At 50.2% G+C, this 13616-nt stretch overlaps 2 protein-coding genes across 2 annotated transcripts in view; one reads left to right on the top strand and one right to left on the bottom strand.

The window, feature by feature from the left end:
• Nucleotides 1-3740, bottom strand: part of LOC106045958 (olfactory receptor 14C36-like) — a 5568-nt gene extending 1828 nt beyond the window's left edge. Inside the window, exon 1 of the mRNA XM_066981741.1 lies at nt 1-3740. This exon is cut by the window's left edge and continues 1828 nt beyond it. Coding sequence (XP_066837842.1) covers nt 2692-3657 — 966 coding nt within the window. The 5' untranslated portion in view covers nt 3658-3740 and the 3' untranslated portion in view covers nt 1-2691.
• A 3430-nt stretch (nt 3741-7170) lies between these two features.
• LOC136786739 (olfactory receptor 14C36-like) lies at nt 7171-11486 on the top strand. Its single transcript, XM_066981416.1, has 3 exons — nt 7171-7194; nt 9221-9302; nt 10468-11486. The coding sequence occupies exons 1-3, from the start codon at nt 7171-7173 to the stop codon at nt 11460-11462; spliced, it is 1101 nt and encodes a 366-aa protein (XP_066837517.1). The 3' UTR covers nt 11463-11486.
• Nucleotides 11487-13616: the final 2130 nt, after the last annotated feature.

Genomic DNA, 13616 nt, shown 5'->3' with positions numbered 1-13616 from the left:
TCTCAGAAACCACTCCTCAAGCAGGACTCCCAACCCAACAGACTTCCTGCGGTCTCTCAGCTGACCAGACACAAGTTGCCTCACAATCATCCAGCAAGCCATAGGCTTGCTGCTCATTTCAAACTCCTTGGCTAGACACAACCAAGTCATGGGCCTCCTACTTTCTATTCCTATCCTCTTGCAGAAGGGACAGAACAACCCCATCTCCAGGCCTTCTTTCTGGATGGGGCCTACCAGGCACTTAAGCAGAGGGGATCCCACAGTCAACATGCCAACTGGGCACCTTCTGCTGGCCTCTCAGGGACGCTGGCAGATGACAGCCTAAAAGTACACATCCCAGCCAGGAGACAAGGGCCGACCTGTCGGCTAGTTCACAATCCCTTTCCAATTCACTTTCTTGCTACTTGCTCTGGAGCTGATGCTCCAGAGACAGAAGTGACTTCACAGTCATCTTTACAACCACGTTCCTCCTGTGGGCCTATGAAAAACTTGAGGCACGTTTGAGCTCATCATAGCATTCCCACCCATCTACTCCTTGCGGCCTACAAGCTGATCTCAATCACACGTCACACATCACCTCACATTCATCTCTGAACAATGTATGAAACTCAGCAACTTCATGATTCCCGCCAAGAGGGCCAACTTCTTAAGTTAGAGGTAGGAGAGGAGATGAAGGTCAGGGTTTTAGATCCCAGGAACCAGGATATTGGGCTTTAGTACTCCAGGTTAGAGCTTTCCCACATCAGGCATTACACAGGCATAGGTGGAGGGTTTGGTGATCAGCTTTGGGTGTCAGGTCAGTGTTTAGGGTATGGGCAAGTTTTGTGGGATAGGGTTTTGTTTAGGGATGGCCTGAGGGCTAGGGTTAAATAGAACATTTCTATCCTAGTGATAAAGGCAGAGATCAGGGTGAGTGAAAATTTAATGGGCTTACGGGTTTGAGCTTTGGCTTCAAGGGAAGGTTTGAGGTTAAGTGGGAGAGTAGTGAATTACATTCAAGGTGAGGAGTAGCAGTTAGGGGTTTAGAAACACAGTAAGTGTCTAACAGAAATGTTTTCAGAGTCAGTGTTACAGCAGAATCAACAATACCTGAACCCTCATGCCTCTTCAAAATTGTTCATTTTTGCTTGCCAAGCCCCTCTTTCCTCCCCCAAATCACATACCTCTCCTGTCCAGGCTTCTCCTGACCTCTCCATATCAGTCATCTTCTTAGGGGCAGCTTTCTGATGGCTTTCATGATCTCAGAATATCTGTCTCATCTCTGTTGGCTACTCCATTCCTGAGACAGAAGTGCCATTGTAGTCAGGAGGGAAAAGGGCACAAAGTTCCACAGGAGCACCCTGCACAACATGACCAGCAGCTCTGCACCACCACAAAAGGGTGCTTCCTTCCTACAAGTTTTGGTTCCAGAATGGCTCCTATGGATCCAGGGTAACTTTACGCAGCCTGTCATGCAGGCTTCCTCTCCCCTAGGGCATCTTGGAGGCAGTGGCCACCTCAGTGTAGAAAACAAAAAGCAGCCCTGAAGGATGAGTTTAGTCAAAAGTTGAAGCCTCTGACCTGACAAACGTTATCTAAGAACTCTTCCTCTATGGGGCCTACCAGGTACTTAGAAAGAGCGGATCTCCCAGACTATTTGCAAACCATGTGCCTTCTGCTGGCCTATCAGGGACACTTGCAGTTGTGAGCCTAAAGGCACGGACCCCAACCAGGAGACAAGGGATGACCTGTCAGCTACTTCAGAAAAATGTCAGTTCACAATTGACTTTACAGACCTTCTCTTAGGAGTGGATTATGAATTTCTGAGGCACCACTGATATTGTCATACCATACCTACAAAACACTCTGTATCTGGCCTTGGACAAGCAAAGGTAGAAGTGAGCTGGCTGTGTTCCTTCAAGCCCATGGCACTCCTGCTGGACTCTCAGCCTCTGTGACACACAAGAACCAGTTACGTGCCAGTCCTGTGAGGTGCTAGGGCAGGAGTGCCCTTACAGTCAATGTTCAAGCCCCATGCCTGTTGGTGGTCTCTCAGCTCCTGGTGCACAGTGAAGATCACGCTCACTTCCACAAGCCATGTGCCTCAAGCTGGCCTAGAAGACACTCAGGGGAAGCACCCTCCCAAGCCCCAGCCCCAGCCCCAGCCCCAGCCCCAGCTGGCAGTGCTGCTCTGCAGAGCGAGGGGGCTGTGGTGCCCAGGGCACAGGGGCACTCTGCAGGGCCATGCTGGGCAGGCTGGGAGACAGACCCAGCTCATGGGGTCACTGCCATTGCCCCAGGGCTGCAATGAATCACTTGCCGGACACCTTGGCTGAGGCTGCTGCATGTCCTGGGGCTGCAGAGCTCTCCTCTGCCTGTTTACACCAGATTTAGCACATTAGGTCTGGTCAGTCCACCTTGGACAGGCTCACATTCTGGGGGCTCAGAACAGGTCTCACAGGAAGGATGTCAGAGAAAAAAAGGCAGTGCAGGGCTTCTTTATTTTGCTCAAATTCACAGAGAGCCTGGCTCCTCATGCGCAGAGTTTCTGACCTATATTCAACAGGTACGTACTGAACTGCAAATGGGGTGAATCATCTCATTTTAATTGGAAACATTAACCGAATTAAAACAAAGAAAATCCTCTAATAAAAATATGCACAAAGACACACACAAAAAATGGAATATTGGCTATTCCTGTAATTATTGACATTATGAGTCATCTGCAGAAGCAGATTGGAAATTTGCTGCATCTGAAACACACCTAGTCATCAATTTCCATAAGGCATCCTTGAGCTCTTGATTTCTCATGCTGTAGATGAGGGGGTTCACTGCTGGAGGCACCACCGAGTACAGAACAGCCGCCATCAGGTCCAGAGATGGGGAAGAAATGGAAGGACGCTTCAGGTAGGCAAACATGACAGTGCTGACAAATAGAGAGACCACAACCATGTGAGGGAGGCACATGGAAAAGGCTTTGTGCCGGCCTTGCTCAGAGGGCATCCTCAGCACAGCCCTGAAGACCTGCACGTAGGACAGCACAATGAAGACAAAACAACCAAATACTAATGAAACACTAACCACAAGTACTCCAGCTTCCCTGAGGTAGGAATCTGAGCATGAGAGCTTGAGGATCTGAGGAATTTCACAAAAGAACTGGTCCACAGCATTGCCTTGGCAGAGGGGCAGTGAAAATGTGTTGGCAGTGTGCAGGACAGCATGGACAAAGCCACTGCCCCAGGCAGCTGCTGCCATCTTGGCACAAGCTCTGCTGCCCAGGAGGCTCCCGTAGTGCAGGGGCTTGCAGATGGCAACGTAGCGGTCGTAGGCCATGACAGTGAGAAGGGAATACTCTGCTCCAGCCAAGAAGAATACAAAGAGGACCTGGGCAGCACATCCTTCATAGGAGATGGTCCTGGTGTCCCAGAGGGTATTGGCCATGGCTTTGGGGAGAGTGGTGGAGATGCAGCCCAGGTCAAGGATGGCGAGGTTGAAGAGGAAGAAGTACATGGGGGTATGGAGGCGGTGGTCGCAGGCTACGACGATGAGGATGAGGCCGTTGCCCAGGATGGCAGCCAGGTAGATGCCCAGGAAGAGCCCGAAGTGCAGGAGCTGCAGCTCCCGTGTGTCTGCGAATGCCAGCAGGAGGAACTCGCTCACAGAGCTGCTGTTGGGCATTTGCTGATTCTGGATATGGACACTGCCAAAGGAGAAAAAAACATTCAAAGATAGGGTAGGTTTCTTGGAGAAAACTCAATTCATTCTTTATTGAAGATTTCATGTTACCTTTTTTTACTACAAGTCCTTAGTGCATCGCCCTTGCTGTAGGCCTGCCTTGTGCTGGCTGATGTCCTATACACAGCAGCTGGCTCTGCCCAGAAATTCTTTTACGGACAATATTTACTGCACAGCAGTGGTACATGTAGGTGTATACAGCGCTGTGATTTTGGAGGGAGGGCACCTGGGAAGGGGATCCCTGTGTTCAATGAGGGTATTTCGTTGTGTGGATCACTGCCTGCAGCAGTCTCATCTTGGGGATGGCTGCACTCAGAGATTGTGCTGAAAAATCATCTGAGCTTTGCTGGGAGAAGACAGCGCCAGCTCCAAGTGCAGGTGGAAAAGACACTTTCAGCACAGCTGTGCAGAATGCAAGTAAGAAGACTTGACAAGGATTCTGATTCAGAAGAGTAAGCAAGGCAACTTGGACAATGCAAAGATCTTTTTTTTTTTTTTCTTTATTTTTGCAGGAGCTCTGGCAGCACAGGAGACAGCTCCTGCCCTGGACAATATAGAGTTGAAGACTGAGGACAGAGATTCTCTCAGTTTATCTGTGCCATGACACAAGCTGTGCTTGTGAGGGGGATAGGAGACCAGGGGCTACTGCAATGAAGGCACCTGTGCTGCAGGGGATGGCAGGGAGGGAGCAGCTCCCTTTCACTGCCTGCCCATGCCACTGCTGCCTGCAGCTGTGCCTGCCAGCAGCTGTTTCTCTGTCCCCACATCTCCTCCTGTCCATGCTCACAGACCCCATCCCAACCGCTGTGTGTGCAGCTTTGCCCTGCAGACACCTCCCGGGGATAGGGACAGCTCTGGGGACATCTCCCTGTCTGCAAGTCCTAAAGAATATCCTGGCAATTCCCTGAGATTAAAAAAAAAAAAAAAGTAGATGCTGGAAAGTGTGTAAGCAGAGATGAATGAAGGGACTTTCAAAGGTTCATCAGCAACTTATTTATACCTCAGAGTAATGCTGTAGGAGCCTCAGTCCCTTTAGAAATCTAATCATTCCATTATCACACAGCCTGCTTTTTCATCACAGCAGGAAAATGCAGGCAGAGACTGCAGAAAGTGCCTTCACTTGCAGGCAGCTCCTGCCCTGTCCTTCCACTGCCCAAGCCCCTGGGGCAATGCCCTGGGGGTGCTGTGTAGCTGTGAGCAGCCTGCCCCAGGCAGCAGCCTCTGGGCAGCAGCAGGACCCTGCCCTGCCGGGGGGTTCCTTCCACCCACAGCTTCTCCCCGCAGCCCTTGGGCAGCTCCCCGGGCAGGCCGAGTGCTGAGCCTGGCAGGTGGCAGAGGCCCTGCCCCGGCACACAGCCCCTGGGGCACAGCAGGGACCCTGCTCTGCACCACAGCCCTGGGCACCCCTGCCTGTACCCCAGCTGCAGCCGGCCCTGCCAGAAGGCAACTCTGGGGTCCTGGCCACTGGACATGGGGCAGGGAAGGCCTTCTCTACTGCATGTCCCCCTCCTCTGCACCAGAGACTTACACCACGAAAGTCATTCTTGTAAGTCCCACAAGCTGTGGGATGTGCTTAATTTAGGAGATCCCTGCAGGAACCACAGCTGCATTGCCCTGCACTCAGGGACTTACCATGCCAGGAGCTGTGAAGGTTCCTGCCTCAGTCAGGTCTCCTCTGCCCACCTACTGCAGGCTGCCTTACACTTCCCGTGGTTTCTGTCCCCCTTCAGCACTGCCCAGGAGTTCCCTCCCTCCTTCCCTCCCTCCCAGGAGCCTGGCCCAGCTCAGCAGCACAGGTCCAGCCCAAGGCGTCGCTTCCTCTGCTCTCCCCACCCCACACTGGGCTCCCTGGAGATGTCCCTGGGGCTCCCCAGGTGCCTCCTTGAAAGAGCCGGCACTGATGTTCCCTCGCTCAGCTGACAGCAACATTTCTTTCCAGCACTGTTCTCTGTGCTCTCAGAGGCAGAGTTGGGTGGGAGAACCACCTTGTCTTGTCCTGACATTAGGCAGGAGAGCTAGACCAGGACAGGCAGGGAGATCCTTTCCCCTTGCTGAGGGAAGGGATGCAGCCAAGGCAATCGAGGCATCTCTTTTGGGGTTTTGCAGTCTTGCGGCTGGAAGGGAACTCAGCCTCCTTCCATGAACACCACAAATCTGTCAGAGGTGGAGTTCCTCTTGCCTTGATTCAGGCGTGCACCAAACCGGCACCTGCATATGAACTCCTTTTCTAACTCCTGTGCTAGGCAATGGAGGAGGTGGCCATGGGTGAGGTGTTCAGATGCAAACTCCTGACTCCGTTTCAAGTGCCAGACACAGGCCAAGATACATGTGTGTATCTGCAATATGTAATGGAGCAATTTTTGGAGAAAGAGCAGCAACTGGAGTCACCATCTGGGAGGCTGGTGGGGAACTCCTGTGACCAACTGAAATGGCAGCAAATGCCCACATGTAAGACACTTGAACCTTTTCTTACTCCTTGGGTTCAAGGCGATCCCTAGAGGTGTAGGGTGATCAAATGGGGTCATGTGCCACAGGAACAGCCAAGCCTCTCTTTTTCTCTTCTCCATCTGTTCTATTTCCGACATGTCTGCAAATCAGCAGACATTATAAAATCATATAATCAGAAGTTGTCTCATGGTCATCCACACATTGTGCAGCCTAATTCGGGGCAGCCGCTCCCTTTAACAGCCAGTTACAGGCCTGTAGTTCTACATGACATGACATAATTCTCCAAAATGATTTAAAGCAGCATTGAATCACACCATGAATATCTTCCATCATGCAAGAGAGACCTTAACAGACTGAAGCCAGTTCAGTGGAGGCCACCAAGACGGTCGGGGCTGGAGGATGGGAACCCTGGCCTTGTTCAGCATGGGGAAGGGATGGCTTTGAGGGGAACACACAGTAGCTCTGCACTGCCTGTGCAGAGGTTTCCAAGAGGACAGATTCAGGATCATCATTGCCATGCAAGACATCAGTAGAGGCAGTGGGCTGAAAAAAGAGACGTTCATGCTACATGTGTACAGAAACTTTTCCAACAAGGGAACAGCTCTGGAAGCTATGTCTCAGAAAATGTGAGCCAGCCCCACACCTGGAAATTTTCAAGAGCCATCTGCTTAAAGCCTTGAGTAAGTTGCTGTGATCCTGCGTGGAGCGGCAGGTTGCCTATTGAGGTCCCTCCTAGCTTGGTGACACTGTTGTGCCTTCTCTTCCAGATGGCTTCGTTCAGAAAAGCACTCAGGTTCTCTCTGACCACAGAGGAATCACACTAGGTGCAGGGGATCTTCCTTGGTACTGCAGAAAGCCCTGATCTCATCCTTGGCGTGTCCCATCCACTGCCTTTTTCTTCTCTGTCTCTTTCACTGGTTTCATACCTCTCAGAAAGAACGGTCTGCTCTAATACATTTCTACTGCACAGTGGCTTTCCTTTTTGTACCCTCGTGTGGTGTTTATCAGATGGTCACTCTGATAGTGAATGGAGTAAGTCTTAATATGTCTGACCATGAAAATTAACATATATGGCTCCTGTGTGAGAAGCACATGTTGTCTTCTTGCTTTCTGGTTAATAATCACCGTGAAAGTAGTTTGGATTTTGATGTTTTGATGGAACAAACTGGCACCTGCCAGAAAGTGTGCGATCCTTCAGCTCCAATGCCAACACCTGTAGAAATTGGGAATTTACAGTACATGTACTCTGAACTGCCCCTGCACTCCCTGATTTGAAAATTACTGTTGTACCCCAGTGTCTGATTACTGTTGCACCTCAAAATGGAATTTCCGATTTAACAGCAGAGTCAGAAAAATGGCACATTATATCTAGACCCCACTCCCCATACCATTCACCAGTCTGGGCAGTCTGAAAGCCAGGTGGGAGATGGTGCCTGACAGTTGAGTATCAATACCTAAATGACAACATGGAATTAACACATGATGGGTTTATCCATCTTATTACTGAAAAGAGGTTGGCCATATCCCTTTGTCTCTCACACTTCATAAACATTTATTTATATTTATAGGCATTTATTTTATTTATAAACAGTAATAAAATCCCTTCTCAATCTTCTTTTATCAAGGCTGAACAGACCCAGGTCTCTCAGCCTTTCCTCATAGGAAAGATGCTCCAGACCCCGTATCATCTTTGTGGCCTTCCGCTTGACTCTTTCCAGGAGATCCCTGTCTTTTTTTTTGTACTGGGGAGCCCAGAACTGGATACAGTACTCCAGGTGAGGCCTGACCAAGGCAGAAATACTGCTATCTTCTCAGAGACAGCACAATCAGGGTGAGCCGTCTGCCTGCAGACATTAACAGCTGACAGACTGGAGCATCTATAAAAGGGAACCTTGAGAGACTCCAGGATTTTGCCTAGAGAAACATCTTGACATTTACAAGGAGAAGAGCCTAGATCTGCACCATCAGAAGAGTAACCTCGTACATCAGGGTGGACTGGGACCCTGCTGACTGAGCAGTGCCCAGGAGGAGGAGGGTCTGGGCACTATGAGGGATGCCATATGAGCAGTGGTGCCTGCTCACCAGGAACAAGGCCAGCTTCATACAGAGCTGCCTTACGAGGAGCATGGCCACCAGGAAAATCTGCATTATCATACTCAGCTCAGATCTGGTGTGACACCACATGGACAAGGGTCTACAGCCAGAAGGGAAAGAAGTGCAAGTCTGGGAGTCCCTAGGACAGCAGTGTGGAGAGGAGCAAGGACTGTGGCAAGACTGAAAGTTCCAGCAGAACCGAGGTCTTCGTGTCCATGGCTATGTCTGTTCTCTCTGCCACTGAGGCCTATGAGAAGACAGATTATTGTTTAAGCACCAGGGCCTCAATGACTCCTTGCCGCCACCCGTGAACCAGGCAGGGGACAGACCATTCTGCTGCACTTGGCCATGCACATCCCCATCTCCTACGCCCTTCCCAGGGGCCAGGAGTCAAGGCCTGGCCCTTGTGTTTGGTGAAACACGAGCAGTAGTTTTTCTGTGCGTCAGTGTCACTTTCACATTGCCATTGTCTACTTGTCTTCACTACCTCCAATACTATGCTCTAACGAGCTCCAAGGGAGGCTATGTCAGTTCTGGCCCTCAGGGGGGCATGCCAGGAAAGTTGCATTTGACTTGGACTTCTTGAGAGATTTCTTCAATTTCCTCTTAGTGCCAGCATTTCATGGGCTCATCACCAAAGCCACCAGAGGTGTCATTACAATGCCTTGGGCTGGGCCTCTGCTGTTGAGCTGGGCTGGGCTCCTGGGACAGAGAGAGCTCCTGACAAGAGGAACACGGTGCAGAGAGACAGCTCTGCCCATGAGCAGCTCCTCTGCACAGCGCAGAAGGGCTGGAGGTGTGCAACAACAGAGGACAGTGTGAGGCAGGACAGTTCTGCAGACTCTTGACACTGTGAGTCTCCGGCTGCAAAGTAATGTAGATTCAGTTGCCAAAGGGTTCTTCTACAACTGGCACATCTGATGACTGATAGTGTCTGTAAGGATGCCTCTCTCTGTTTCTCCAGCACAGAGTAGAAGATGTTTTAGAGAATGGCATTTATGACTGGATTTTTCAAGAGGAAGACCAAGACAGGGTCTACCTGAAGGGTAAGACTTTTTCTGGAGTCTGTGCTTTCAGATTTCTGCAGTGGAGGGGAGTCAGATTTCATGGTAATTGGTTGTCAGGATTGTACAGGAGACTGAGACTCCTAGAGCATTGCACTGAGAGATCAGTATGATAGCAATGAACTTAAAGTCCCTTCAGCCACCACAGCTTAAAGACTGCAACATTACATTTGTGACCTTTCTCAGGGCTTACTGGAGATGATCTTTAAGCGCTGCAACCCCTGTGATGCCTATGGACAGTGCCCTGTCTTTGGGAGGTGTCTGCAGGCCAGACCTGAGCACACAGCATTTGCAATGAGCATGAGCTGCCTTCCCTGCAGCTGGAGCTGCAGCAGAGGAGGGGCTCCTGAGTGGCTGTATGTCCCTCCCTGGCCTTGCCTCCCATGGCAGCAGCACGGTGACATTCCTTCCAGCTTCTCTATCTGGACATACTGCTGCTGTTCTTGTTTCCAGGCTGGCTAGGAATGGGGGATTCAGATGTATATGGAGTGAGCCCTTGGTGTGCTTGGCTGGAAGTGGAGTACAGGGACAGGGTGAGGGGGCTGGAGATGTGCAATTTGAGCCTTGATTCTTCTGATCTCAGCAGTGTCCAGGTTCTTTTCAGGTGAGCCTCTGAGTGCAATTGTCCTGAAGCTCAAAGAGACGCCAGCACAGGGCAGCAGAGACTAGGACTGACTGACAGCCTGGCTGTCCTCTCTACAGGACAATCTGCACTTAAGGGACTGTCCCTTTGCCTCTGATGATCCACAGGGTTTCACTTGGAGTGCAGCAGAAATGCCAAGGATTTCTGCCTTAGAAACACCCCTCAGATGCGGTGGGGCAGCTGGAACAAAACAATAACAACAAAAAATACGAAAAAGAAAGCCCCACAACCCTGCTCTGCAGTTGGGTGAACTGGAAGCAACAATGTGCACAATCTCCAGATATCAGGAGTGAATTGAATCTGGGATTACCCCATGTTCCTCTTCACCTCTTGCTGTAAGGCAGAACTGACTCCTGCATTGCCCACAGCAGAGCACCCTGCTCCCAAGGACATTCTCAGGCAGCATTAATCAGAACTCTTGAAAGTGACCTGCCAAATGTCTGCCTGGAAGTGGGCAAGTGTGTTAGGGGGTTTTAATGAGAAATTGAAATAGTTTATTCTCAGATAACTCTGTGGTAAACTATCACCGTCTTTCTATTCCTTGGGCAGGGCCCCATGCCCAGAACCAGCAAATGCCCAACAGCAGCTCTGTGAGCGAGTTCCTCCTGCTGGCATTCGCAGACACACGGGAGCTGCAGCTCCTGCACTTCGGGCTCTTCCTGGGCATCTACCTGGCTGCCCTCCTGGGCAATGGCCTCATCCTCACTGCTGTAACCTGCGACCACCGCCTCCATACCCCCATGTACTTCTTCCTCCTCAACCTTGCCCTCCTCGACCTGGGCTGCATCTCCACCACTCTCCCCAAAGCCATGGCCAATACCCTCTGGGACACCAGGACCATCTTTTACACAGGATGTGCTGCCCAGGTCTTCTTTTTAGTCTTCTTGGTTGGAGCAGAGTATTCCCTTCTCACTGTCATGGCCTACGACCGCTACGTTGCCATCTGCAAGCCACTGCACTACGGGAGCCTCCTGGGCAGCAGAGCTTGTGCCAAGATGGCAGCAGCTGCCTGGGGCAGTGGCTTTGTCCATGCTGTCCTGCACACTGCCAACACATTTCCACTGCCCCTCTGCCAAGGCAATGCTGTGGACCAGTTCTTCTGTGAAATTCCTCAGATCCTCAGTCTCTCCTGCTCAGATTCTTACCTCACAGAGATAGTGCTCATCATGTTTTCTGCCTGTTTAGGTGTTGGTTGTTTTGTTTTCATTGTGCTGTCCTATGTGCAGATCTTCAGGGCTGTGCTGAGGATGCCCTCTGAGCATGGCCGGCACAAAGCCTTTTCCATGTGTCTCCCTCACCTGGCCGTGGTTTCCCTGTTTCTAAGCACCATCATGTTTGCCTACATAAAGCCCCCTTCCATTTCCTCCTCATTCCTAAATGTGATGGTGGCAGTTCTGTACTTGGTAGTGCCTCCAGCAGTGAACCCCCTCATCTACAGCATGAGGAACCAGGAGCTCAAGAATGCAGTGAGGAAACTCTTTGGATACCTGCTTCTTTAGCATCAACAATATGCCTATAATACTAATGGGACACCAAGATTATTGGAAAAATCTCTTAATACAGTATCTTGTAATTATATTTTTTATTATCATTGTTTCCTAAAAAAATGTGATTTTGATTTTATGTTATTCTTAGCATCTGGCCTCTTAATTAATTTATTTACTTTTCCCAATCATCTCATGTATGTATAGGAGTGGCTTCTTGTGTAGATAAAGACAATAAAGAAGCCTTGAGAACTCAAATGGTCTCAGCTGCCGTTTCTTCCCTTTTCCTCTGCAGCTGGGGGAGAAGCCCCAGCATGCAGGAGTGGCTCAGGGCTAAGAGCCCAGGTACCACATGGAGGAGCAGCCCCAGTGGCCCTTTGGGCTGCCCCTCAGTGCCTGGTAGGTTTTTCCCTGGCTGGAAGGGGACAATTTCCCAAACTGGGGCAAGCTGATGGGTACCACCATCGCCACTTGAAGGGACCTGCCTTTGAGTCTTTCAGCCTAAGTTTGCCACAGATGACCCAAGATGGTTCATGGATGTTCAGGTGTCTACAAAGAATCAGCCAGAGTTTCTTACATTCCAAATGACCATTTCGTCTATGGGTCAGTCCCAAGAACCCCCTCACTTCTCTTTGGAGGGGTTTCATGTGCTGGGCTGGGCTGCAGTTACAGGGACAAAGACCTCTACTGCTGGCAGTAGAGGTGCTTTAGGAAATCCACTCAGCTCTGTCTGAATTTCCCAAAGGGCTCTGGTCTCCTTCAGGACCTTTCTGACAGCTGCCAGACACAGGAAAATACTCATATAACAGAGCTCTGCAGGTGTCACTGCTTGAGTGAAGAGAAGGTTCACTTAATAATGGAAGGTTCTCTTCACCTGCCAGGTGAAGAGAAAGTTTGTCCAGAGAGTGTCCTGCTTCAGTAGTCTGCTTTTCCTACCTGTCCAGACCTCCTAAGTAGACACCATGGATCAGCGTAAATGGGAGAATGTTGCTATCACTTTTTGCCTAATCTCAAGAGCTATGAAAAATATCTATAATCATGAAAAAATCCTTCTTTATCAAGTGCTCATAGCAGTCTTCCTCTTTAACTACATTTCTGAAACTTCACTAATTAGTTGTGCAAGTCTTGAAGACTTAAGGAAATTGCCAGAACAGACATGGCTTGTTAGGGCGTTCGGCATTTTAATGACCCCCATGGTGTATTTGGTGCTCAGGTACTGTGAGGAGACTGAAGAACCAGAAGGTAGACAGAGCAAATAACAAAGATTCTTGGAGCAATAAACTGGCCCAGCTGAGGGTCAAAATTGACAGTCTCCCAATGGACATATCTGACCAGATAATTGGAGACCATGATTTTAGATTGGCTAAGAGCATTTTGCAGATGGCTCTGATGCTGAGAAAAGCCTTGGCTTTTATGAAGCAGAAAGGCCAAGCCCTGAGCCCAGCCCTGGGAAGAGAGGTCCTGTCCCTCATCTATACGGCAGTGGGGTGTGGGCCGTGTGATGCTGAGTGCACGACAAAGGTATGACACCACAGGGCCTGTCTGCGGGGTGGCAAGAAGGCAGCAAGGCCTCAGTGTCATGAGGACAATGTGTCTCCTCATAGGCCTCAGTGGCAGAGACATCACCCATAGCCAAGGGGACAAAGACCTCCATCCTGATGGACTCTCCAGCCTCTAGCTGTCTCTCTGCTCAATGGCCCTCTTCCCAGGAGCTTTATCTGTCCCAGGAGCCTGGCCCCATTTAGCAGCACAGCACCTGACCGTAATATCACTTGCTCTGTCCCATTGGGCTCCCTTGAAGTGTCCCCAAGGCCTCAGGGCTGACAGACTCTCCTGGGGTACGGTGTTTGAAAGCAGACTGAAATCTTCACCAACTGCTCCTCTCTGAGCAGGAAAGACAGATTTTAGAAGCGTGGTTCAGAATTAAAGAACCATATAATCATTAAAGTTTGAAAAGACCTTGAAGATCATCTGCTTCAACCACCCCCCTACCACCAATATTATATACTAGATCATGTCCCTATGTACCACAACCAAACTTCCCTTATACACCCCGGGGACGGTGAAGGGGAAGCGTACGGTAGGTGAAAGTAGCACACCTGTCAATAGAATGTGCCTAGCAAGCGACACGCAAGGCAGTTGCTTGCCAAGTGCTGAGCGATGGCCATC

The sequence above is a fragment of the Anser cygnoides genome, chromosome 22 (assembly GCF_040182565.1).
Source record: "Anser cygnoides isolate HZ-2024a breed goose chromosome 22, Taihu_goose_T2T_genome, whole genome shotgun sequence".
Taxonomy (NCBI): domain Eukaryota; kingdom Metazoa; phylum Chordata; class Aves; order Anseriformes; family Anatidae; genus Anser; species Anser cygnoides.
The sequence above is the reverse complement of the archived record's forward strand: the minus strand, read 5'-3'. Positions and strand labels throughout refer to the sequence as shown.